Source organism: Spermophilus citellus (assembly GCF_964194105.1).
Source record: "Spermophilus citellus genome assembly, chromosome: X".
NCBI classification, from domain to species: domain Eukaryota; kingdom Metazoa; phylum Chordata; class Mammalia; order Rodentia; family Sciuridae; genus Spermophilus; species Spermophilus citellus.
This window is the reverse complement of record NC_138190.1, coordinates 18,234,408-18,258,377: the sequence shown is the minus strand read 5'-3', so window position 1 is coordinate 18,258,377 and position 23,970 is coordinate 18,234,408. Positions and strand designations below refer to the sequence as shown.

The following is a 23,970-nucleotide window of genomic DNA, read 5'->3' as shown; positions in this document are numbered from 1 at the left end:
AATTGTTAGAGGAAAAAGAGAGCATTTCTAAAGGCAAGAACCTTTCTATGCTTGGATTTGATGAGCAATCATAAAAATGGGACTCGGGAAAGGTATAAATGAAAATCACCCATGTTTATGAATTTCCTAGTGTTACAAATTTTTTTTAGTTGTGGATGGACACAATGTCTTTTTTAAAATTTATTTAATATATTTTTAGTTATACATGAACACAATACCTTTATTTCATGTGGTGCTGAGGATCAAACCCAGTGCTTCACAGGTGCTAGACAAGTGCTCTACCACTGAGTCACAACCCCAGTCCCTATGATTTGGGTCTTAAAAAACCCTCCAAAACTCCTGCATTGAAGGTTTGGTCCTCAATTGATGGCACTATTGGAAGGTGGTGGAAAATTTAGAGGTGGGGCCTAGTTGGAGGAAGTAGGTCATTGGGGATGAGATGTGAAGAATATTTTGGGACCCTAGACCTTCCCCTCTCTCACTTCCCTGCTGCCATGAGGTGAGCAGGTTAGCTCCACCATGCACTCACTGTCATAATATTCAACCTCACCACAGGCCCAAAGTAATAGGGCCAAAGGCTTCAGCCTCTGAAACTGTGAGCCAAAATACATCTTTCCTCCTTTTAAGTTGTTTATCTTAGCTATTTTGTCAACAGCAGCAGAAAGCTGACTGACACATCTGAGCTGGATTTTGCTTCTGTTAGAGTGAGAGGGTATATAAGACTAAGCACTTTCACGTGTCTTTTGGTCTTTCCATTTTTTCTTTAACTTTTCAACTGTTTCCTCCTTTCCCTCCTACTTTATTCTGGAACTCTTTCTGGATCTATATGAAGGGTTATGGAAAATAATATTCCTACAAGACAGCTCCCTGGGAAAAACAGAGGGACAGTATGACTCAGGAGGCGGGAGGGGAAATTAACCAAACATTAAACATCTCCCAGTACATCATTTCCCAGTAACAATGGGCCCCGAGGGAAAAAGCCAACTTTAAAGCAACTTTCATCCCTTCCCGGGTTTATCCCTTCCTGGGTTCATCACCAGTATCTCTACTGAAAGCAAACATTCACCCCTTCCCAAGCACATTGGGTCCTGAAGGGAGGAGGCAAATACTGAAACATTGGGCCCTGGACTTCTACCCTTTCCCATTGCCAATGAGTCCTGGAAGGAGAAAAGCAAATGGTGAAGCTCTAGGTAACAATGGGTCTCAGAGGATGGAAGATAAGCAGTGAACACTGAGTTGTGAACTTTTCCCAGTGACAGTGAGTTTCAAACTTTTTTACAACTGCCTTCCTGAGTTAAAATTTTAACCTGTACAACTAGGTCACTGAGTGTCCGAATGGCATGTCCACAGTCTACAATGATTAATTCATCTTCATTGTAAACTATAAAACCCAGACTCTTTATATAACCTGCAGGCCATTTCCATACCCAGAAAATGAGTCCTCCTGTGCTTAATTGGTTGACTTCACTGCAGAATAAAGAAAAGCTTGCTGATCTGAGTCTGCTTCCTGCCTCGGTCATTTGTGCATCGTGCTTACACTATGTAATTCAGGAAATAAGCTAATATTTAAAAAGTAGTTTCCCTATCTTATGAAATTATAGTATAAATCAGTTTGCCTGAAAATTGGTGACATAGTTTTTCAAGAACATTCTCTACCTAAAATCAGATACTCAGAATTACATATGGTTCATCAGCCCAAAGAGAGATGGTTATTGATATTTTTCACTCATAATATTACTTGGTAAGAACCTAAATAAACCCTCTTCCTTTACTTGCTCTTAGCTGACTTAAAAATTACTAATTTTGGAAATCACACAGTTGGGCAATGCTCTGATGTGTGGGTTATGATGCTAAAAGTTGCCTAGGTTACCCTTCAGAGAACTGAAGGCTGCTTTTGCTGAAAACATTGACTCATCACTTGGGCCTATAGATGTCTGATGGGTGATTGGAATGAGATGAAATCACTTGGGGTCTCTCTCTCTCTCTCTCTCTCTCTCTCTCTCTCTCTCTCTCTCTTTCCCCCCATATTATGCCTGTCTCCTTTTTTCCTTTGGGTCAGATTCTATTTCAAATCTAAAGACCCTACCCACTATGGTAAGAAACACCAAACCATGAAGGGAGTGAAAGGAGGTGGCACCTGAGTTCCTGAAAGATCGCTGCTTATTCTCCTCCCTCAAACCATGGATATTCCTCCCTTCTGTTAGCCTCTCTCCCCCACTATTCCTATCCTATATCTGTAACCCCCGACTCCCTGGAGTAGAGAAGCTGATTTTTGAGCTAAGTTACCACTTCTCCATTATTTGGCCACTGAATAAAGCCTTCCTTTCTCCCCCACACTTGTCTCTCATTTTTTTTTTTCTTCTGTGGGATGAACTTCTGGACCTGGGTTCAGTAATGACAATACATCAGTGAACTGATAATGTATTATTAGGTTTTGTTCTACTTGTAATATTGACATTAATAATATCTTATATATCTGTCAGTGTATGATTAGGTGCTTTTAATTTTAATTATGCAGTATGCAGTTGATACCATCTATTTCCCTGAGACCACAAAAAATAGAACTAATGGGACATAACAGGAAAACAAAAAAGGTGGGTTGGAGAATCTGTTACATAAGGACGGTGACTAGTCTTACCATTACATGATTACATGTTTTCTGGTCTGATTTTGTGTCCATTTTGCTTTCCATCCTTGCTATCCAAAATGTGATGCGGCATATATGCTTAACAACAATAACACACAAAAATTAGGTTTGCTAAGCCATATAGAGAATTTAAAAAAAATATTTTTAGTTGTAGGTGGCAACAATACCTTTATTTTATTTATTTGTACATGGTGCTGAGGATCGAACCCAGGGCCTCACACATGCTAGGTGAGTGCTCTACCACTGAGCCTCAATCAAAGCCCCCATTTAAAGAATTTTATGCATGCTGCAAATTGAGATACAGATGCATGGATGAATGCTGAGCTGACTGGGTTTAGTGGGGCATCTGTGAGGTTAAAACTATGGTGGGATAAGTGATAAGATAATTTTCCCCCTCCAAATAACATCTGACTACTATGGGGTTGGTTGCTCAGAACTCCTTTTCTAAGAAAGTGCTCAATATCTCCATCTTTATGGTTACTTATGGAAATAGCCACATTAGTAGATTGTGATCCAGTACTTGCCATGGGACTGGGAGAGAGGGTTCCTGGTAAATCAACAAGACCTTGCCCTGCTGCCACAATTGACAATCTAGGAGTGGGTGCCTGATCCCAATAAATATCTTCTCAGGAGTTTTTGTACTTGGGATGCAGAAATTTGGGTCAATTTCTATGCATGTGGCTGTGTTTTGAGATGTTAAATTCGGAAGCCTCTTCTGCCATGTGGAGAAAGCCATTATACAGGGAGAAAAAGGAATGAAGCCAGTATGTAAAGGAAAGCAAAGATAAACAAAGGAGAGAAGGCATTTTCATGGCATCAAGTCCTGGTTCCAATGGTCCCAGATGAAATCAATGCTGTTTATATACTGATGAGAATGTGTCTGGCTATATATTGGAAGTTGATGGAAGGTGACTTAATTTCTCAAAAAATCATGAGCTGTCCTTACCTATTATGCCATATATGTAACCTAAAAAAATCTCTTAAATTTAATTTTCCCCCTGAGCTTTCTATTCATTCAACCCAAAATTCAAGTTAAAAAAGAACAAAAGAGTATGATTCAATATAGTATTATTGCCCTGTGTGCTAAATGTGGCAGATTAAATGTGAAACCAACCAAGATGCCCTCCAATAGATGAATCGATAAAGAAACTGTGGTATGTATACACAATGGAATATTACTCAGCATTAAAAGAAAATAAAATTATGGCATTTGCAGGTAAATGGATGGAGTTGGAGAATAAAGTAAGCCGATCCCAAAAAGCAAAGGCCAAATATTCTCTCTGATAAGTGCATGGTGATCCATAATGGAGGGGCTGGGGAGAATGGAGGAACTTGGATTGGGTCAAGGGGAGGGAGGGAAGGGGAGGGAAAATGGGGTTAGGAAAGATGGTAGAATGAGACAAATGTCATTACCCTAGGTACATGTGTGCCTACACATGTGGTTCGACTCTACATTGTGTACGACCAGAGAAATGAAAAGTTGTGCTCCATTTGTGTACAATGAATGGAAAAAGCTTTCAGCTGTCATGCATAACTGATTAGAACTAATAAAAAATAAATTAATTTTTTTAAAGAGAGAGTGAGAGAGGAGAGAGAGAGAGAGAATTTTTTTAAATATTTATTTTATTTTTTTAGTTCTCGGCGGACACAACATCTTTGTTGGTATGTGGTGCTGAGGATCGAACCCGGGCCGCACGCATGCCAGGCGAGCGCGCTACCGCTTGAGCCACATCCCCAGCCCCATAAAAAATAAATTAAAAAAGAAATATAGCTGACACAAAGCAAAACAAAGCAATCACTGAAACGGTATAGAGAATATGAACAGAAATGAGGGGAGATTTCTGAAGGTCCAAAGGTGAATGTTCTGGATGACACTGATAAAAAAGCAGGGAAGCTTAGGAAAAGAGGAAAGTGAACGCCAAAGACTATAGTCCATTTATAAGTCATAAAATAATCAAAAACAGCTAGCTTAATTCAAATAATATTTTTATTAATATGGGATATTCTGAAGAATCATATATGACCCCTACCTCCTAGGAAATTAGTATCTTTAAAAGCAAAGCAATACTTAACATATATTCTCATTACCTTGTTATATTTCCTTTTTAGATGCTTTACCACGTTTGATATTGTTATTGCTGACTTGTTTGCTAATTTTTCTTTCCTGAAACATAAGCCCCCTAATGGCAGTGATTATTTTCATTTTTTTTTTTTGCATCCCTAATATGTACAACAGTGTCTGGCACTAGGCAAACAGCTAAATAAAAATTCATTGAATGAAATGTAAATTCAGGTCCTAGGGTAAAATCATCTGAACTCACTGGCCTTGTAATTCTGGATTAGCCAAGATATCCAACATTCATACACTAAGGGGCAGACCGAGAAGAAAAAAATCTCCCTCATTAGATCACTTTTGGTTATGTTAGCATCAACTGAGGCACTTTCAGACATCTCAAAGCCCAGGCTGCATCCATGACCAAATCAGAATCTCCAGAGGGTGGGTCTCAGCCATCAGTACATCGTTGGAAAGCTGCTCAGGAGATTCCAACGTGCAGCCAAGGGCAAGAACCTCAGACTAGGAGCGGAGGCACCAGGGCCAGGGATAGGGAGAATTCTGCAGGTCAGGCCTCGCCCCGCCTTGCCTCCGTGTCACGCTTCGGCAGTACTTCATGGTTCATTCACTCAACAAGGGCGGGAAGAGGCCTGTCCTTGGGTTAGCAAAACGCCCGGCGCAGCTGATTGCGTGGAAGCTCTGTAGAGGCGGGCTCCAGCTTTCCACCAATGAATGGACAGAGGGGCTGCCAGGCACAGCGTGGTGGTCCCGCCCCCACGCCGCGCGGCCCCGCCCCCGGCCTGTCAACGCTGCCCGGAGCAGCCTAGAGTACAGAGATTCCAACTGCGGTTTTCACTCGTGCTCGCGCCCGGACTCTCGCACTTCTGTTACTTCAGTAGTCAGTCCTCTGCCGATCAGTACGCGGGGCTTGATTCTCCAACTGAGTGCCAAGCAGCCAAGCATGATGAGGCGGGCAGCATTGCGGTAGGTAGCAGGACGTGGGAGAGCTGTCAGGGCGCTGGCTGAGAGTGCCCACGCCCTTTCTTGGAGCTCTGAGAGGACCTGGGCGGAAGAAGCGGGCCGAGGCGGGTGGAATCTATGTTATGGCATTTGGGCCTGGAGGGAAAGGGTGCCTGTTCACCGCGACTCCGCCCAGAAACAGACCTGTTGGCCTGGGGTTGGGGCACACCCGCCCAACTTTAGTGATATCTGGTGCGGAATTTTGATATTAAAAGCCAAGCCATACTTTTAAGGGAGGAAGTTGGGAGTTCCCTGAAATTCCTTTCTGATTGCTCATCAGGGGTGTGGTTGGAAACTGTTTTGGGGTAGCCCCTTGTCAGAAAACCAGTATCTGGAGTTCCACCTTACCTTGCCAGCCCTTTACTCATCTTTGTTTTTAGGCTTAAGCGCTTGGCACACTTAGAATCCGAGTGTATCGTAACGTAAGCCAAGATTGCAGGATATATTTTGGCTCTCAGGACATTAGACTGTGTGACTAGAGCCCCAATGCGGGTTGGAACTACACCTTTAATCAGCAGAAGGGCCCTCATAAGGGTGGTGCTTTGACTGGACCACTTGGGCAAGGAAAATGAATGCCTTTTAGTATATGTCATTTTCCCAGCTGGCACAATTAAGGACTGAGGGCTTTAGACTCTGGGGGCATTTCTGGCTCTCTCCAATCAACCCACCCTTCCGGGTTCTTTCTGCTTGACTGAGTTCCAGGGGACTTACACCTGCTCTAGTTTCTGAAGTCATTCTGGGATAATGATCCACAGTAGTTCTGACTGACAATGATCTCATCAGTTCTTGTGTGTGTGTGTGTGTGTGTGTGGGGGGGGGGGTCCTGGATCTCTCTCACTGTTCTTGGGAACCTTGCTGTTAGTTTAAAGGGATGGATGGTATATCTTTCTACTTCTCTCTTTCTCTCATAACACTTAGAAAAAATGAAAGCCTTTTCTATACCATTTGAAGACAGGTTGAAAATTATTACAACAAGGGCCACAGCTGACTTAATGTTTACATTAGATAAGATATGAAAGACTTCTGCAAACTTTACAATCTTGTCCATGTGTCTTCCCTTGAATTCCTCTCCTCCAGTTTGGAAGTCTTTCTGTGCACTGAACTTCCATAACCCTGAATTACTTTCTTGTGAGTTCTGTTGAAATGTAAGCAGGTACTTTGTCAGAGTCTAGTGAGAGAAAGAGCTCATAAATGAATAAAAACTGAAATGGTTAGGTTGTGTGCAACCTGTGTAGTTTCTATTTTTTTTTTAGATTCATAGAAGAGTCACTTGACTTTGTTTAGTCTCTAAATTGATGTATTTCCTTAGAGTAGAGGGCCTTTTAATGGCATTGCTTATATTGCACTGAAAATTCTTCCTTGCCAGCCACTCTGAACTTGGGACCCAAGATGGAGCTAAGCTGTGACTTCTTAGGCAAGTCAAGGAGAGGTTGAGATTCTTGGTCTTCTTTCTTTGGAAAGTTTCCATCATGGGTTTCTGGTGCCCAAGTGTTTCAAAGGTCTCATGACCTTTTCTTCTAAAAGCTTAGGAGTTTTGTTGTGAGACTCCTGTGGGGTTTTCAGGGGATAAGCCAGTGATCCTGAGGAATTGAGATGTGGGGTATTAAACCATTCTCCCACCTCTACCTCAGTGCTAGCTTATACAATCATGCATTGCTTAACAGTGGGGATATGTTCTGGGAATTGTGTTAGGTGATTCCGTCATTATGCAAACATGATAGAGTTTATTTATATAAACCTAGATAGTATAGCCTACTACATATTTAGACTGTATGATATACAAACCTGTACAATATGGTACAGTACTAAATACTATAGGCAATTTAATGAAATGTAAATATTATGTGTCTAAATGTAGAAAGGACACAGTAAAAATATGATAGAAAAGATTAAAAAACGGTACATTTGCATAGGGCACTTACCACGAATGGAGCTTGTAGGACTGGAAGTTGCTTTGGATGAGTCAGTCAGCTTAAAACACAAACATGTTGTACAGCTGTGAAAAAATACTTTCATTTTTTTGTATCCTTATTCTGTAAACTTTAAAAAAAATAAAATATGTGGCCCATTGTTTGCCTCACGTGGTGCATGACTATATATAAGGGAAATAACCTGAAATTGTGAAAAGTGCACTGTGTATGTGTTGGGTGGGGGGATTAAGAAGTGAGTTCTATATGCACTCTGCCAGTGTGCTAATTGACCGTCACTGGGGAATATCATCTGAAAATTAAGCCTCAGTTTCCTCATGTTGGTTTTAATTAGACTTTTTAATATAGAGGCCCATGGGATATTAAAAGGAAGTGGTGTATGGATTTCTTGAAGTAGTGTATACCATTTTGTGTAGGGCAAAAATGTATTCCTACAACCCCTGGCATAGAGGTCCCCATTTTTAATCAGATTATCAGCAGATAGATTACCAAATTGTAGTGCAAATTACCATTACTTGAATGCTATGTTTATAGTATGATAATTTGTTATATTGATTTATAGTTGATATAAGCAGCATTTTTAAAAAAAATTTAGATGTTGATGAACCTTTATTTTATTCATTTATTTATATGTGGTGCTGAGACTTGAACCCAGTGCCTCACACATGCTAGGCAAGTACTCTACTACTGAGCCACAACTCCAGCCCATAAGCAGCAATTTTTAAAAAGGGTTCAATTTTTTTTAAAAAATTTTAATATTTACTTTTTTAGTTTTCGGCGGACACAACATCTTTGTTTGTATGTGGTGCTGAGGATCGAACCCAGGCCGCACGCATGCCAGGCGAGCGCACTACCGCTTGAGCCACATCCCCAGCCCAAAGGGTTCAATTTTTAAAAATGCCTTTGTTGTGCTGCAGGAATATATTTTTCAGTTTCTTAAGGCTGCATGCAAAGAATAGGGTTATAGGACCATCTTTTTCCAAATAAATTGACCCAAGTGTTTCTCCATTCATCAATTCCTTCCTTTATTTCTTTCCTTTTCTTTTTATTTCTTTATTTTTAAAATATTTTTTTAGTTATAGATGATCAAAATACCTTTATTTATTTTTTTATGTGGTGCTGAAGATTGAACCCGCAGCCTCACATGTGCTAGGCAAGTGCTCCACCACTGAGCTACACCCAAGCTCTATTTAAATTTTTTTATTTGTTCTTTTTACTTATACATGACAGTACAATGTACTTTGATATACATACATGGAGTATAACTTCCCATTCTTGTGGTTGTACATGATGTGAAGTTACAGATGTCAGAGTCTCCCTCCCTTCCCTTCATTCCCTTTGCCTAATCCGAAATACTTCTGTCCCCCCATCCCCCTTATTGTTTTTCACATCCACATATTGGAGAGAACATTTGGCCTTTGGTTTTTTTGGGGATTGGCTTATGTCACTTAGCATGATAGTCTCTAGTTCCATCCATTTACTGGCAGATACCATAATTTCATTCTTCTTTATTGTTGAGTAATATTCCGTTGTGTATATATACCACAGTTTCTTTATCCATTGATCTGTTAAAGGGCACCTACATTGGTTCATAGTTTACCTATTGTGAATTGAGCTGCTATAAACATTGATGTGGCTGTGTCATTATAGTATGCTGATTTTAAGTCCTTTGGATATAGACCAAGGAGTGCGATAGCTGGGTCAAATGGTGGTTCCATTCCAAGTTTTCTGAGAATTTTCATCCTTCTTTCCAGAGTGGTTGCACCAATTTGCAGTCCACTAGCAATGTATGAATGTACCTTTTTCTCCATATTTTTCACCAACATTTATTGGTACTTGCATTCTTTTTTTTCCTCTTTTTTATTATTAGTTGTTCAAAACATTACAAAGCTCTTGAAATACTTGCATTCTTGATAATTGCCATTCTGATTGGAGTGAGATGGAATCCCAGTTTAGTTTTAATTTGCATTTCTCTAATTACTAGAGATGTCAAACATTTTTTCATTTTGGGGGAGGGTACAGGGGATTGAACGCAGGGGCACTTGACCCCTGAGCCACATCCCCAGTCCTATTTTGTATTTTATTTAGAGACAGGGTCTCACTGAGTTGCTTAGCACCTTGCTGTTGCTGAGGCTGACTTTGAACTCGTGATCCTCCTGTTTCAGCTTCCTGAGCTGTTGGGATTATAAGCGTGCACCACTGCACCTGGCTTCATATATTTTTTGACCATTCATATTTCTTCTTCTGTGAAGTGTCTGTTCAGTTCCTTTGCCCATTTACTAACTGGGTTTTTTTTTGGTGTTAAAAGTGTTTTGAATTTTTTATATATCATGGAGATTAATGCTCTATCTGAGGTGCAGGTGGCACAGATTTTCTCCCACTCTGTAGGCTCTTTCTTTATGCTTTTGATTGTTTCCTTTGTTGTGAAGAAGCTTTTTATTTTGATACTATCCCATTTATTGATTCTTGATTTTACTTCTTGCACTGTAGGAGTGTTGTTGAGGAAGTCAATTCCTAGGCTGACATGATGGAGTGCTGGGCATACATTTTCTAGTAGATGTAGAGTCTCTGGTCTAATTCCTAGGTCTTTGATACACTTTGAGTTCAGTTTGGTGCGGGGTGAGAGATAGGGGTCTAATCTCATTCTGCTACATATGGATTTCCAGTTTTCCTCACACCATTTGTTGAAGAAGCTATCTTTTCTCCAATGTACTTATTGTGCTTTTGTCATCAACTCTTCTTTACTGTCACCATTGATTCTGCACTCAGAGATGGTGAATGATAGTGTCTGGCTTACTTTCTAAATTTCTGGGTCTTTCTCTTTGATCTATAGGGGAGACTTTGGAGAAACCTGGCTTCCTGGAATAATAATATCTAAAGTTTCTGAGGACTTCTCAGTATACTAAGAATGTCCCTAAAGGTTTAACATGTGGTTACCTTCTTTTTCCCTATGACAGTTCTAGGGGATAGATACTATTATTATCCTCATTTTACAAAGGAGGAAACTGAGGCTTTAGGAGGTTAGATAACTTACCCAAAGTCACTAAGCTAATAAGCAGCATGGTCAGGCTGTTAGCTTCTTTACTCTGTGGCCACTGATGTGGATTAGCTGGGTGGTAATTGTAGGCAGGTAGCTGAATGGGTGGGCTATCAGGAGATAACTATATGCAGGGGAGGTGTGGCTGGAGGAGGGGACAGCCTGTGAGAAGATCTACTGCCTAAAAAGCTAACATGGACTAGCTCCTGGGCACCAGGCAGGAGGCTGTGGATTCTAAAGCAGTTCTCTGCTTAGAAGCCCATCCCATGTTCTATTCTGCTGCAATTCATGCCTGTTCAGATGAAGCACCATTCAGTAGCTACTGAGAAATTTTGTATGGAGAGAAAAGTAGAAAAAATGGTTTACTCATAAAGAAAAGGTAAATGAATGACCAGCTCTAGCTCTGGAACACATCAGGCATGACAAGAATCCCTACCCTAAATGTCCCTGGTTCTCCACCCTGCCAATTTGGTAGTACCTTGCTTCCCTGACCCTATTCTCCTGATATCATGGCTAAGAGTTGACAGAGGCTTGGCTGATAGCAGAAAGCTGAAGGAAACTGGAGGTGTTGCCCAGCATTTACATTCTGCCCACAGGGACAGACATACAAGGTAAGACTCATTAAAATTGTCAGCCTTCCTGATTTTGGCTCTACAGGCTGTTTAAGAACACTTTTTACTGAGAGTGCTCTGCTGGTCTTGGAGTAGCATAGAATGATAAGGCTGACTTTAGAGGTGACAAGAATGACCCTCTTATACCACAGCTGCCCATCTCAAATCTATGGGGATCAGATGAACTGTGGTTTTTGTTCTGGTTGGAACATGTATTACATACCACCTACTTTAATAAAATTGCTTTTCTTAAGTTACACTGCTTTGTAAATTCACACTCCATGTATGCTCATTAGAATTCATAAACTGCCAGCCCCAAATGCAGATGGCTCCAACACTGAAAAAGCAAGTAGTTGTGGATTATAAGGTAAACTTTAGGATGGATCAGTCCTGCCATCATTCACTGTGAAATATAAGCACAAAACTCTTTCTAGTTCTGAGAGAATAGGGCTTCACCCATAAATATCATTACTTTATCACCGAACAGGGAACAAAGGCCTCTTTTGACTTTGGCACTCTCTGTTCCTGGAAGGACTTCTGACAGGTGAGGCAGAGAGGACAATGGGTGGTCCAAAGTCGATCAGCAGCCCTGGATATGGGCCAAAAGAACATCCCATAATTCAACCCAGAGATGGAATTAGGTTAAGAGCTGCTGTCAGATATCATCAAATAGCACAGCATAGCCCATTTCCTGGCCCTTTCCTCAATCTACCGCCCAGAACAGGGGAAACTGTTTGGGAAAGGAGAAAAAGGGAAGTTGGTGAAGGCCACCACTGCTTCCCAAAGGCCTCATCTTTTAGGCTATACCAAACATAGTCAAGTGTGGAATGTGAGCCCACCTAGAAAATGAATGGCACTATTTTAAGAGTAAAGCTTCTTGGGAAAATCCCAGATGCCTACTCTAAAGCTTGATCAAGAATGTTGAAGCCACACCAGTATGCAGGTATATTCTACTAAAATCTAGATGGATATTTTAGTTTTCAGGTCCCATGTGTAAACTTTAACCTCTCAGGTTTAGTGGACTTTGGAGACACATCTAGAATGGTTTAAGCAATCATTTTTAACCATTTAGTGAAAAATGGTCACCTCTGGGTTTTTTGATATTTGAGATTAAACATGAAACCAAATTATGTTTCCCCCAACATATAACTATCCAAGAAGCATGTATACATACAAATTTATGCAGAAATAATGCCCTGATGAAACAATATTCAGCCTTTCAAGTTAGATGCACAGGGCCATCAGCCACCCTGCATATACTATCAACGGTAAGAGCAATACAATGTGGGCAGAAATTATATGATGTAAAATAGAGGTCCTTCCATAAAGTTTAAGACTTAGGGTAGGAGAAGGGAAGACAAAGACAAAATTCCCAAGAATTCAAAATAAGTCCATATTCTTCTTATACTCTGTGAAACCCTGAGATGAACAGTAGTCCTCAAATGCCTGTGCCTGGATCCAGGCCCACCAGGACACTTCAGTATGCTTCCAGCTGGATCATCATCAACTTCTTGCTGTATTCATAGGCCAAGAATAGTGACCCATTGGCAGGGAACACACGAATCATAGTAGGTTTCAGTCCAGAATATAAGGCCGTTATTCCTTCATTTTTCATAACACCTAGAAAGGTTTTGATAAATCCCTCCTGTTTTCCAGACATGGAAAGAACTTGAATTCTGGATTGATACATTCACTGGGTACACAGCAAGCCACAGGCAAATTCCACCAATTCCACCACTTAACACCAAAGACACAGGGCCTAGTTCATCTTTTGCTCTCCATCACTGATGCAAAAAACAACCGGCTCAATTAATACCCACCAAAGATGAAGAAATATCCCAGTACTTCTCCAAGTAAAGTGCTTGAGGGTCTATTGCCATCTATCCTAGCTGGTGACCTATGCTAGGTTCATAAATCTGACTTTTCCAATAACTTAAGAAAATGGCAAACAGAACATACAAACACCCAGAAGTACCTTTTCAAAATCTGGGAAGGCTCTCCAACCTTAGAGGTCCATGGAAAAAGAGAGAGCCACTGGAATTCTTTATTATATAGGAGACACACAAGGAGAGGTTCATGGAACATTCTATCCCAAAAAGTGCAAAGGGGGAGGAATACAAAGGAACAGATGAGTGTAACTCAACTCCACTGGGTGACGCCTACACCTGGAGCCATGCCTCATTATCCTAGTGGAGGTAAAGCCCAAGTTATTGTGGGGCACAATAATTGTTCAGTATCTCTTCCTTAGGATATAAGGGCATGTATTTTCAGAGCGGCTTCCGACAAGAATCCATGGTAGAAGCCCAAAGGGCCATCCTTCCTAAGTGTAGTCTTCACAACAGATCAAACTGTATTCTGGTTCTTGGCTATCCTCCCTGACGTCACCATTTCATACATGGTCTGTAGCCGGCACTTGATGAGCTCAGTGGGGCAGAGCACCAGTGCAGTGAAGGGAGAGGTGAAGGACCCTAGCAGCTGCATTCTTCAGATCACTGCAGCCCCTGCCTTGAGGTCACGCGCAGCTTGGTTGGCAGGATTGAATTTCATGGTGCTGCTGGGCTACGTGGAACGCAACTCTTAGGAACTTATGATGGGCACCACATATCCTTCCACGCTGGCCTCCCCATGTCCTGCTGTGGCTCCACTGCTCTCTCTGCTCCTCCAGTGCAGCCAAAGCAGCCGCTTAACACTCCTCAAAATTAATTTACTCAGTTTTTTGCCAAATCAATTCTGGGCTTCTGAAGCCAATAAAATTGAAAGAGCAAGATTATATCCTTAAAACTGGTTCATATCTGTTATTTATTTTTTGTATATAATTAGATCATTTTCTCTGCTCTTAAGAAACATTTGTTCTAGTGGGCTGAGGGTATAGCTTAGTGGTAGAGTGCTTGCCTATCATGTGTGAGGCACTGAGTTTTATTCCCAGCAACACATATGAATGAATAAATAAAGGTCCATGGACAACTAAAATGAATTAAAAAAGAAATATTTATTCTAGTTGGAGAGATGAGTTATAGACTACCCTTAAATGAAAATATGTATATACTTGTGAAACAACTACAGATTCCTCTAAGATAGTATATACTAAGGATGTGGTATAGCCAGATACTCTGGAGGAGGTGTAGGTCTTTGTGATTGCCAGGGGAGAAGCCCTGGAACTAACTTTAACTATGTTTTATCTTGTTTTACAGGCTTTGTGCCTTGAGGAAAGAGCTGCTTATTCCTGGCAGAGGACTGACTCAAGGATCCCAGGATCCTGGGAAACAGGGAATCTTCCACATTCAAGAAGGCAAGCATGGGTGTTGACCTTTTATGCTTACGCAGTAGAAAACCCTGTTTTACTTTTATTTGAATGGGGTAAAGGATGCTAGTTTAGGGCTAATGAGACACACATATTAAAGGTAGATGTTTCATAAACATCTCGTTTATAAAATGACTACAATAGCTGCAAAATAACTTTGGGTAGAAATCACATTTAGAATTTGAGTTGTTGTTTCTGGGAGCCTTGAGGAATGAATTATTTTACTTAAATGATTTCTATTTACTGTGTGTAAGTCCTGAAGTCATGGAAGAGACATGGGAGAGATCTAATGCTTGAATAAGAGGTGGATTCATTAGTTGTACCAACTAATGATTTGTAGTCCATAGTTTTCTTAGAGGAACCCTATTAATCTATGCTTAATAGAGTTAACTTCACTTACTGATATGCCAACTATGGGTTACCTTTAGAGTATTCATTATAGTTAAAATTGTGGCTTCATTAAAGGGTCTAAGTAAATATGTTAATAAAATTTTAAAATTCTACTTTTCTTCTTGACCCCTCAGTACCTGCCTCTCTTCTTACTGACTAAACTAGTAAGAATCATTTCATGTCAGTGAGCATAATTTTTCTGTACATTGGGATATTATATCTCCATTATTTTATTTAGGAACTCAAGAGGAAAAAAAATAGAAATGACTTATTTACTGATGATCATTTTTTGCAGTTCTTTATGATTTAACTGTGATTCAAGTGTGTACCAAATTTGTGGTGTTTATACAATTGTTTCATAGAAAACAGTGAATTTTTTTCATGAAAGTTAAAGTCCGTGTTAATCTAACCATATTTGGTTTTGATCATTTAGTTATTGAAGGACCAAGGATAATTTTAAGTTAATTTCCCATAACTGGAATATATATTTTTGAAATGCTAGAAAAAACTCCTGAATTTAATATATGAAATATGATAGACTTATTTTTTAGTTTTGAGTTACTGCTGATTATCTAATTGATTTTCCCTTTATCCATATAGCATGTTCATCAGTACATGTGAATCATGGTGTGTGTGGTAATTAGTGTCAATTTTTCTGTTATGATCTTACATTTTGTTTTAAGCTAATTCACTCTTGCACAGTGGGCATTAACTAAAATTAAATTGCATTTTTAACTTTACCTTGATTTACATCTTTGCTTAATTTTTCTGGCTTAACTGTTCTAACAATTAGTATGTATATACATAGTAATAAATGTATATTAGTATACATGTATATATACTTATATATAATAACAGTTAGCATATATGTGCATATATGCTATGTATAGCTATATATATCAGATATGAATATTACTATTGGCTCCTGAACCAAATAATTTGGTATAATACTGCCTATATGAGGATGAGTGGGAATTCTGTTCAAAATATTTCCATCTTAAAGGGACTTGACTCCTGATAGTGATAAAACCCCATTGGATGAATAATTAACATTTTTTGTTTGTTTATATAAATGCCAATGATTAGCACAAAGATATTTTTATTTGAAATAAGAAGTTAGTATAGTTGTTTCACATTTTCAGGGAGCAGAGGCCTGATTCCTTCTCTGAGCTGTTAAGGTATTAAATGGGAATTTGAGTCTTAAAGTCTTGAGTGCATGAATTGCTTTTCATAGTTCTTAAGCTCATTGTCATAATCTACTTCTCATATTTCTTGGTTTCATAGACTAACCTCTTCATTTTTGTTTTAGTTCGAGATAAGTTGCGGGAGATAGTAGGAGCATCTACAAACTGGAAGTATGTACTCTTGTGTTCATTCATTCTTTCATCCAAAGGTTACACTATATTTGGACTCAGTTGATAGTCCTATTGTAGGGATGGGAAACTCTGCATTTGGAGATAGGTTGAGAGGCTTTTTAATTGGGGAAAAGATTAACATTTTAGTACAATGATAAGTTGATGCAACATTGTCATAAAATAATATTATTTGCATGTGTTCATTTTTCAAAGTGCATTCAGGTACATTACCTCACTGATACTCATAACAACATTTTTGACATGCTTATGGAATATGTACCACTGAGCTACATCCCCAGCCCTTTTTATTTTTTTTATTTTGAGACAAGGTCTCACTAAGTTGCTTAGGGCCTCAATAAGTTGCTGAGGCTGGCCTTAAACTAGTGATCCTCCTGCCTCAGCCTCCCCAGTTGCTGGGGTTATAGGTAACACACTGCAGTTGGCTGAATGACACATTTAAAAAATTTCAATATGAAAAATTTCAATTTACTGAAAAGTAGAAGGAATGAATACTCACTATCTGGATTCAATACAAATTTACCAATATACATGTATTGGCTGACAAGATCAGCCTTTATGTATCTCCAACAAATAAGACATTCTCTTATGTAATGAAATAGACAGTAATTCTCCAGTAGTGTAATAGTCATCCACATTCAGATTTCCTCAACTTTATTCTCTCCTAATCTTGAACAAATGACAGTTATCCTTCCCTTTTTCCCCTATTTGTTTGACTTTAAAGAGACCAAGCCATTTGTTTTGAGAATGTTCCCTATTCTGGGTTTCCTTGGTATCATTTAACTTGTTTCTATATATATATTTTTTGCAGGTTAAACATTCTGGCAATAATACTTCATAAGTTAAGCTTAGAAAGACATCTTAGTTAATAATTAGTAATATAACTAATTATTAATAACTAATAGTAATTAGTTAATAATTAGACATATTAGTTAATAATATTGTGAATATTTCAGTTCTTTATTCCTATGTTTCTCCTTTCTTTTCCTCCTAAATATTTTCTTCTTTTTCCTCTCCTTTGTCTCTTTTTCATGTTATTTTCCTCTTTACCTTTTGTTCTGACTTTCATACTTCATTTGGATATAGTCCATTTTCCCTCCTTAGTCTCTCATTCATAAAATTGAAGGGGAGAGAGAAGAAGAGAGGGGGAGAGAGAAAGAGAGTAAGCCAGCCAGCCAGCCAGCCAGCCTGGGCACAGAGAATCTGAGAATTTTCAAAGTGAGAAATGGCAACCTGGAGTTCAGGGAACAGGCTATTCTTTATCTCACATATAGACTATTCTGTCCATCTCTGTGTATTTTTAGTTTGATTTAAATATTATACTCTTTTAATAAACCCTTTGATCAAGGTGAATATATGATCCATTTGGATATATCTGAATGACTTCTAAGTATGTTTTTCTTATCTATAAACCTAAGAAAAGTTACCAGAAAATTTCAGTTTCACCAAGTAGTGGGAGGGAAAGAAGGGAAGGAAGATATGAAGTAGGTCCAGACTCCTTCTTTCCTCCTTTGATGGTATCTGACTGGCCTGGATATCACTGGAATTGTGGGATACTGCTGCTCTTGTTTGTAAAAAGTTTCATCTTTTCTTCTTAGAGACCATGTGAAAGCAATGGAGGAAAGGAAGTTACTTCACAGTTTTTTGGCTAAGTCACAGAAGGAACTGCCACCTAGGAGAATGAAGGACAGTTATATTGAAGTTCTCTTGCCTTTGGGTAGTGAGCCTGAATTACGAGAGAAATATTTAACTGTTCAAAACACTGTAAGGTAACATGATGTATTTTTTATTTATTTTTATTTTTATTTCCTTTCTGTATAATAGTTTTAAGAAAATTCACAAGCATACAATTCACCTATATAAACTATGTAATTATGTGGTTTTTGGTATATTGAGAGAGTTGTGTAACTATGACCACAAATGATTTTAGAATTGATTTTTATTGCCTTAAAGTGCCTCATGATTTTCATTTAATTCATAGTTTGCTTTATTTCACAGATTTGGCAGGATTCTTGAGGATCTTGACAGCTTAGGAGGTACTGGTACTATTTTAGTATTTCTTTCTCTATTTTTTCCTGTTTTCTATTTCTTTTCTCTCTCTCTCTCTCTTCTTTTTTCTTTTTTTTTGCAGTACTGTGGGATTGAACCCAGGGCCTCATGCATGCTAAACAAGCATTCTTCCACTGAGCTATATCCCAAGTTCTTAAAAAATTTTTGAGACAGAGTTTAGTTAAGTGGCTGACCTTGAACTTGTGGTACTCCTGCCTCAGCCTCCTGAATAGCTGGTATTATAGGTGTGTGTTACCACTCTTGTTTATTTAGTATTTCTAATACATACTTATACATTGGATCCTGTGACTACAAAGGGCCTTTTAAATTTTTATTTTATTTTTATGTGTGTGTATTTTTGGTTCTAGAGATTGAACTTAGATATTTTACCACTGAGTTACATCCCTAGACCTTTAAAAAATTGTTTTTTAAATTTGAAACAGGGTTTCACTAAATTGCCCAGGCTGGCCTCGAACTGGAAATCTTCCTGCCTCAGCCTCCTGAGTTGCTGGGATTATATATATGTGCCACTCTACCCAGCTATTTTATTCTTTCTTTTAGATTATTCCACATCACATGCTTTATTTGGGCTTAAACACTTATAATTTTATTCTAAACACTTGGTTGACATACATTTTGGTGTGTGTAGTTAGGCAATACAGACTATACAAACCAAAGCTGTTTGAATAATACATAGGTTTCAAAATTTATGTTTCAAAAAAATAAAGAGAAAGAAAAAATAACCACATACCCCGTATCTCACAACTTCTAAAACTAAAACTACAGAGATGTTAAATATAAACAAATCAAACAAAACACAAATCATCAACCTTGAAAGAAAAATTCCAGGCCAGCATCAGCCATTTTTTTAAGAACTAAAATTATTAAAGAAAACACAAGTTTATTACAAAGCTGTGAATGTACTAATATGCAAAATAAGCAGTATAATTCTACATTAACAAGTTTTTCCACAACATACAGTAATCTCTCTAATCAGTCATTTCTAATCCTTTCAAATATGAATTTTACTGCTGGCTTTAATAAATGGTAGCCTACATACAAGGTGAAATGACATATAATTTAATTAAATTCAAAATACTGTAAAAGTCAATTTTAAACTATCTTATAAAGATATATGCAAAGGCCTTTTTAAAAAACAAGGCTATTTGAATATAATAAAACTAATTTTCCAAGATTCAAATAACAAAATGGTTATATAAATGTACACATTATACTTCCTAAGTAAAAATCACCAAATCAAAGATCACAGAAATATTACCAAAAAAGTAATATTTTCCACCACTCATCTTTGTTCTGTGTCTTCATTACAGCTGTCTAATTCAGCAAGACCACTTTCTGATTCAGTATCGCTTTCCTGCATTGTCACTGGGTTTCCTGCATCACTGTTTGAGGAAGTAGCTGCAGCAACTGGTTCAGCAGGGCTTTCTTTTCCCTCTACTTTAGCTAGCCTGTAACTAGTCAGCATCTCCTCCAGAAGTTGTTGGTAGTTTCCAACTATGATTAAGTCTCATTTGCCTGAGAGCTTCCACCAATTTTCCCTGTGATCCACTTTCCTCTGCTTCATCAGAGGCCCCATCACTTTCTCTATGTGGATTCAGTCTACTATAAACAGCTTCGATAATATTGCACTTGCCAGCAAGACCTCCTTCAGGAGGTAAATTTGAGGTATTTTCTGCAGACAAAATGTACATGACATAGGCAAGATCAGGCATTCCTTCCTCATCAGACTTCTCCATAATTTCTTCAACCTTTGATTCCAAGTGCTTATCCAACTCTGAATCCTTTTCCGACTCTTTGTCTGAGACCTTAGGGGGATTTGAAAAGCAAACTAATACAATATTCATATTATCTGGACTTCCCTATGACAGCTGTGTGTGCATCTTCCATTTCCACTCTCTATCCTTGCATGCTGCTCTGGTCATAATGTTAACCATTCCCAGTACCATGAGCATTGTGTTTTTCAGTTTGGGGTTTATCCCAAAATGCACCATGTTTAGTAATGAAATCAGCTACTTGGGAGGCTGAGGCAAAAGAATCCCAAGTTTGAAGACGGCCTGAGCAATTCAGTGAGACCCTGAGGTGAGGGAGGCAAGGTTTAGGGTGTTAGCACAAAAGGACCAGACTAGGCCCAGTGCAAAGTCCATGGATCATCTCAGCCTTTTATTCAGGAATGGGATTAAACCCATGGGAATGGACCCACTCTCCTGGTGGAAAATGAGCCCCCAAACAAAGGAGGGGACTGGGCTTATGTAGGTTATACTGAGAAGTGACTTAATTAATAAGCATGTCAGTTTGGGCACTCAAGAATTTGGGGTCTGTTTTACTGAGTGAAATGGGAGGGAATGTGGGATCACTGGTCAGTCTCTGGGATTTATCTTACTGGACCAGATTGAGGGCCTGGGGTCAGTGGTTGGTATGTGGAAAGGATTTGTTTAGGGAAGGATTAATGCTTTGGCCTCTTCCCAGAGACTACCTTTCTAGGTTTTATGGACACCTCCTCCCCAGGGTTTGTTTTATCAGCGGGAAAGAATGTATTGGGAATGCTCTCAATGTATGGCTTTCTTTCTCACTCTCATTTACCCAGGTCTCACTATTTGGGGTTTGTCATTTTCCATATCTAATATTCCAGACTCTGAAAGGAAGGAGGAAATTGGGTGTCAAGGTCTCTAACTGCTTCATGCTGGGAGGGGGTGATGTAGGGAAGAGGGGCTTCCTATCAGAGTCCTGGAAGTGAATATGAGGGTCATGCAGAGGGGGATGTGTGGGGGAAGTTCTGAAGCCATTGTGAGCGATGTCAGTTCTCTCTATGTTGCTCCAGAAGATCAGGCAGTGAGTGGTGGGAGGAGAGATGCCCTGAGATATTTCCCAGCTGTTGTGGCTGAGCTGATCACTTTATTAAGAAATTGTAAAACTAAAAATGGGGAAAAGAAAAACATTATAACAATGTGTGAAGATGAACTGGTATGTTAGCTTAGGGGAAACAATTTTAGCATCTAAAATGAAGACTAGCTTACTAGTGGTAGGAGAATAATTCTAGCATGAAAGGTGAAGATTAACTAATTTGTTAGTGCTAGGAAAATGGTTTTGGCATGTAATATATCTGAGGACTCTGTTATTCTTAATTAAGGCCCAATCTGATTTGAGATGTTATTCTCATGACTTCAGGGATCCAGTTCCTTTGGAGCATAGCAAGCATGATTTATCTCGGAACCATATTTTCCTGGTGGTTTAGTTATTTCCATCCTGCTCGACAAATTATGCAAAACAAGAACAGGGATACAATTAACAGTATAGTTAGGGCTAATAATCCAGCTATATGTGTAGAAAAGTACCTGAAAGGGTAAAGGGAAGAAATTTCAGCTAAACTGCACCTGCACCAAATTTCTTCATTATCAAAATTAGATGTTTTGTCATTAACCATGTCCTGGACCTGAGATTGTGATTTTAATACATCTAAATAAACATTGTGAAATGATTTAAGTCCCATTATACGATTGTGTACACTTTGCCATCGAACCTCAGTTTCATTGTATGGAACTCTAGTAACACAAAAGTGAGTAATATTATAATGGCATTGAAGTCCCTAGGTCTATCATAAATTTTGTATTCGTTCCCCCAGTCATATAACAGAATCTTTTATTTTCTGGACTTTACTCAGAATTTCCTGATCAATATGTACTTGAGTTTGCCAGGTTTCAGTATAATTTTTATGGAATTTCTGAAGGTAATGTGTTGTTTGGGCCTCTTGGGTAAGGCCACTGCTGCCATGAAGGTAGAGGCAATGATGCTAGTCAGACCAATAATACCAGCTGTTAACAACCCAATAAATCATTTAGCCTGGTGCTTTACATGTCTTAGCAACTCTTGCATGAATACTACTGAAGGTGTTTCCTGCCACGGTTCTTTTAATTTTACAGGGAGATAGATAGCTATTGGCATTTTAAGAATAGCAGTTTGTTCTGGGTTCTTCCATATGGTTTGATTAATACAGTGCTGCAACATATGGTCTTCACATTTAACATAATATATATTTTGGGAAGCATTATACTGTATTTGAATGGGCCAAGATAATACAACATAGGGATTTAATACACATGCAGTGGGGTGGAATTTTTTATGAAGGGAAGAGTTAAGATGGATGACGATTTTTGATTTCCCATATTGAGACTCACCATTCACTTCCAATTGGTTTATATAGAAATAGCATTCTTTCCTGAGTGGTTTTATAGGACGACAGATGCCAGGGAGTCCAATTGATTTTGTAAATTGGTACCCAATCAGTGATCTGTTGAATATCTGCAATAACCTGTGAATTTTATTCACTACTTTTATAGTGAATAGAGGTTCCTAATCCCACTGTTACTGTGTTAATCCTGGTGGATGTTTCTAGCCCTATGAGTATGGGAATAATTTGGGAACTCTCCTATTCTAGTGTGTGCCATTATTGGAATGGGTAGGCTTTGGTTGTGGGGTTAAATGTCAGTTTGAGGAGTAAAAAAAAATTAAGGTACAGAGGTCAGTTTAATTTTGGTAGGCAGGGGCAAATATGAGCCTTGCAAAGCATAAATCTCAGAAGTTTGGGGGCATCAGGGCTGTGAGACTGACACAAGTGTACAATTTAAGTTCTATTTAAAATAATTATTGTTTTTCTTTTAAAGTGCCCAGGTATGGCTGTATTTTTGTTATAACTGTTTTTGCTAGGTGTTCAAGACCAAGCTGCTCAAATTCACCTTGTTCCTATCTGCTGTTAAGAGTCAGCTGAGTTTCCACAGGGGTCAGTCTCAGGGAATTTAAGAGAGCTTCTTAGCTCTTTTAGTGCCATCTCCTTGATGAGGTGGCTTCCCTTGGAAGCATCATGGATATCTCCCTTCTCCAATGACCCTCCTCTTTTCAGCAGGTGCACTGATTGGCTTTCCATTCTCTAGTGGTCTCATTAATCTCCTTGATCAGGAGGTCATGTGGCCCAGACTTGCAAAGCTCCTTAGGGAAGTTCTCTCATTCTCTGGGTTCAGGCTAACTCAGAGGGCAGGAGCCAAATATTGTTTTTCTTGGCCTTTTTTTCCTAACCTTAATCTTTGAGCCTTGGTGTTAAACATCTAGCAAGGCAGTTTCACCAGTCTTTTTTTTTTTATTGATTATTTAAAGCATTACATAGCTCATGATATATCATCTTTCATACATTTGACTCAAATTGTGTTTTGAACTCCCATTTTCACCCCAAATACAGATTGCAGAATCACATCTGTTACATACTCACATTATTACATAATGCCATATTAGTGACTCTTGTATTCTGCTACCTTTCCTATCCCCTACTATCCCCCCTCCCCTCCCCTCCCCTCCCATCTTCCCTCTCTACCTCCCCTGCTGTTGTTCAATTCTCTCCCTTTTTTTCCCTCCCCCTTGCCCCTCATAGCCTCTTATAATTTTATGTATCATTGAAGGTCTCCTACCATTTCCATATGCTTTCCCTTCTCTCTCCGTTTCTCTCCCCCCATTCGTCTTTGTTTACTGTAGTCTTTTCCTCATGCTCTTCCTTC

The 23,970-nt window shown here is 39.0% G+C and overlaps 1 protein-coding gene and 2 pseudogenes across 5 annotated transcripts in view; 1 reads left to right on the top strand and 2 right to left on the bottom strand.

The window, feature by feature from the left end:
* The first annotated feature begins 5,465 nt into the window (after positions 1–5,465).
* Positions 5,466–23,970, top strand: part of ACOT9 (acyl-CoA thioesterase 9) — a 41,497-nt gene continuing 22,992 nt past the window's right edge. The window contains exons 1-6 of one of the 3 annotated variants that reach the window (XM_081277501.1): positions 5,466–5,684; positions 14,488–14,585; positions 15,588–15,614; positions 16,297–16,342; positions 17,959–18,129; positions 18,359–18,396. In XM_081277501.1, the coding sequence (XP_081133627.1) occupies positions 5,662–5,684; positions 14,488–14,585; positions 15,588–15,614; positions 16,297–16,342; positions 17,959–18,129; positions 18,359–18,396 (403 nt within the window). In that variant the 5' untranslated portion in view covers positions 5,466–5,661. Of the gene's footprint in view, positions 5,685–14,487; positions 14,586–15,587; positions 15,624–16,296; positions 16,343–17,958; positions 18,130–18,358; positions 18,397–23,970 lie in introns of all 3 variants that reach the window. The other 2 variants (XM_081277500.1, XM_081277502.1) reach the window with 2 other exon arrangements.
* Positions 12,774–13,923, bottom strand: LOC308638924 (mitochondrial ornithine transporter 1-like; annotated as a pseudogene). Its single transcript has 3 exons — positions 13,895–13,923; positions 13,581–13,797; positions 12,774–13,166 (listed from the first exon to the last, which is right to left on the bottom strand). The product of its transcript is annotated as a mitochondrial ornithine transporter 1-like (transcript).
* LOC308638923 (protein phosphatase 1B-like) lies at positions 19,648–20,360 on the bottom strand (annotated as a pseudogene). Its single transcript has one exon. The product of its transcript is annotated as a protein phosphatase 1B-like (transcript).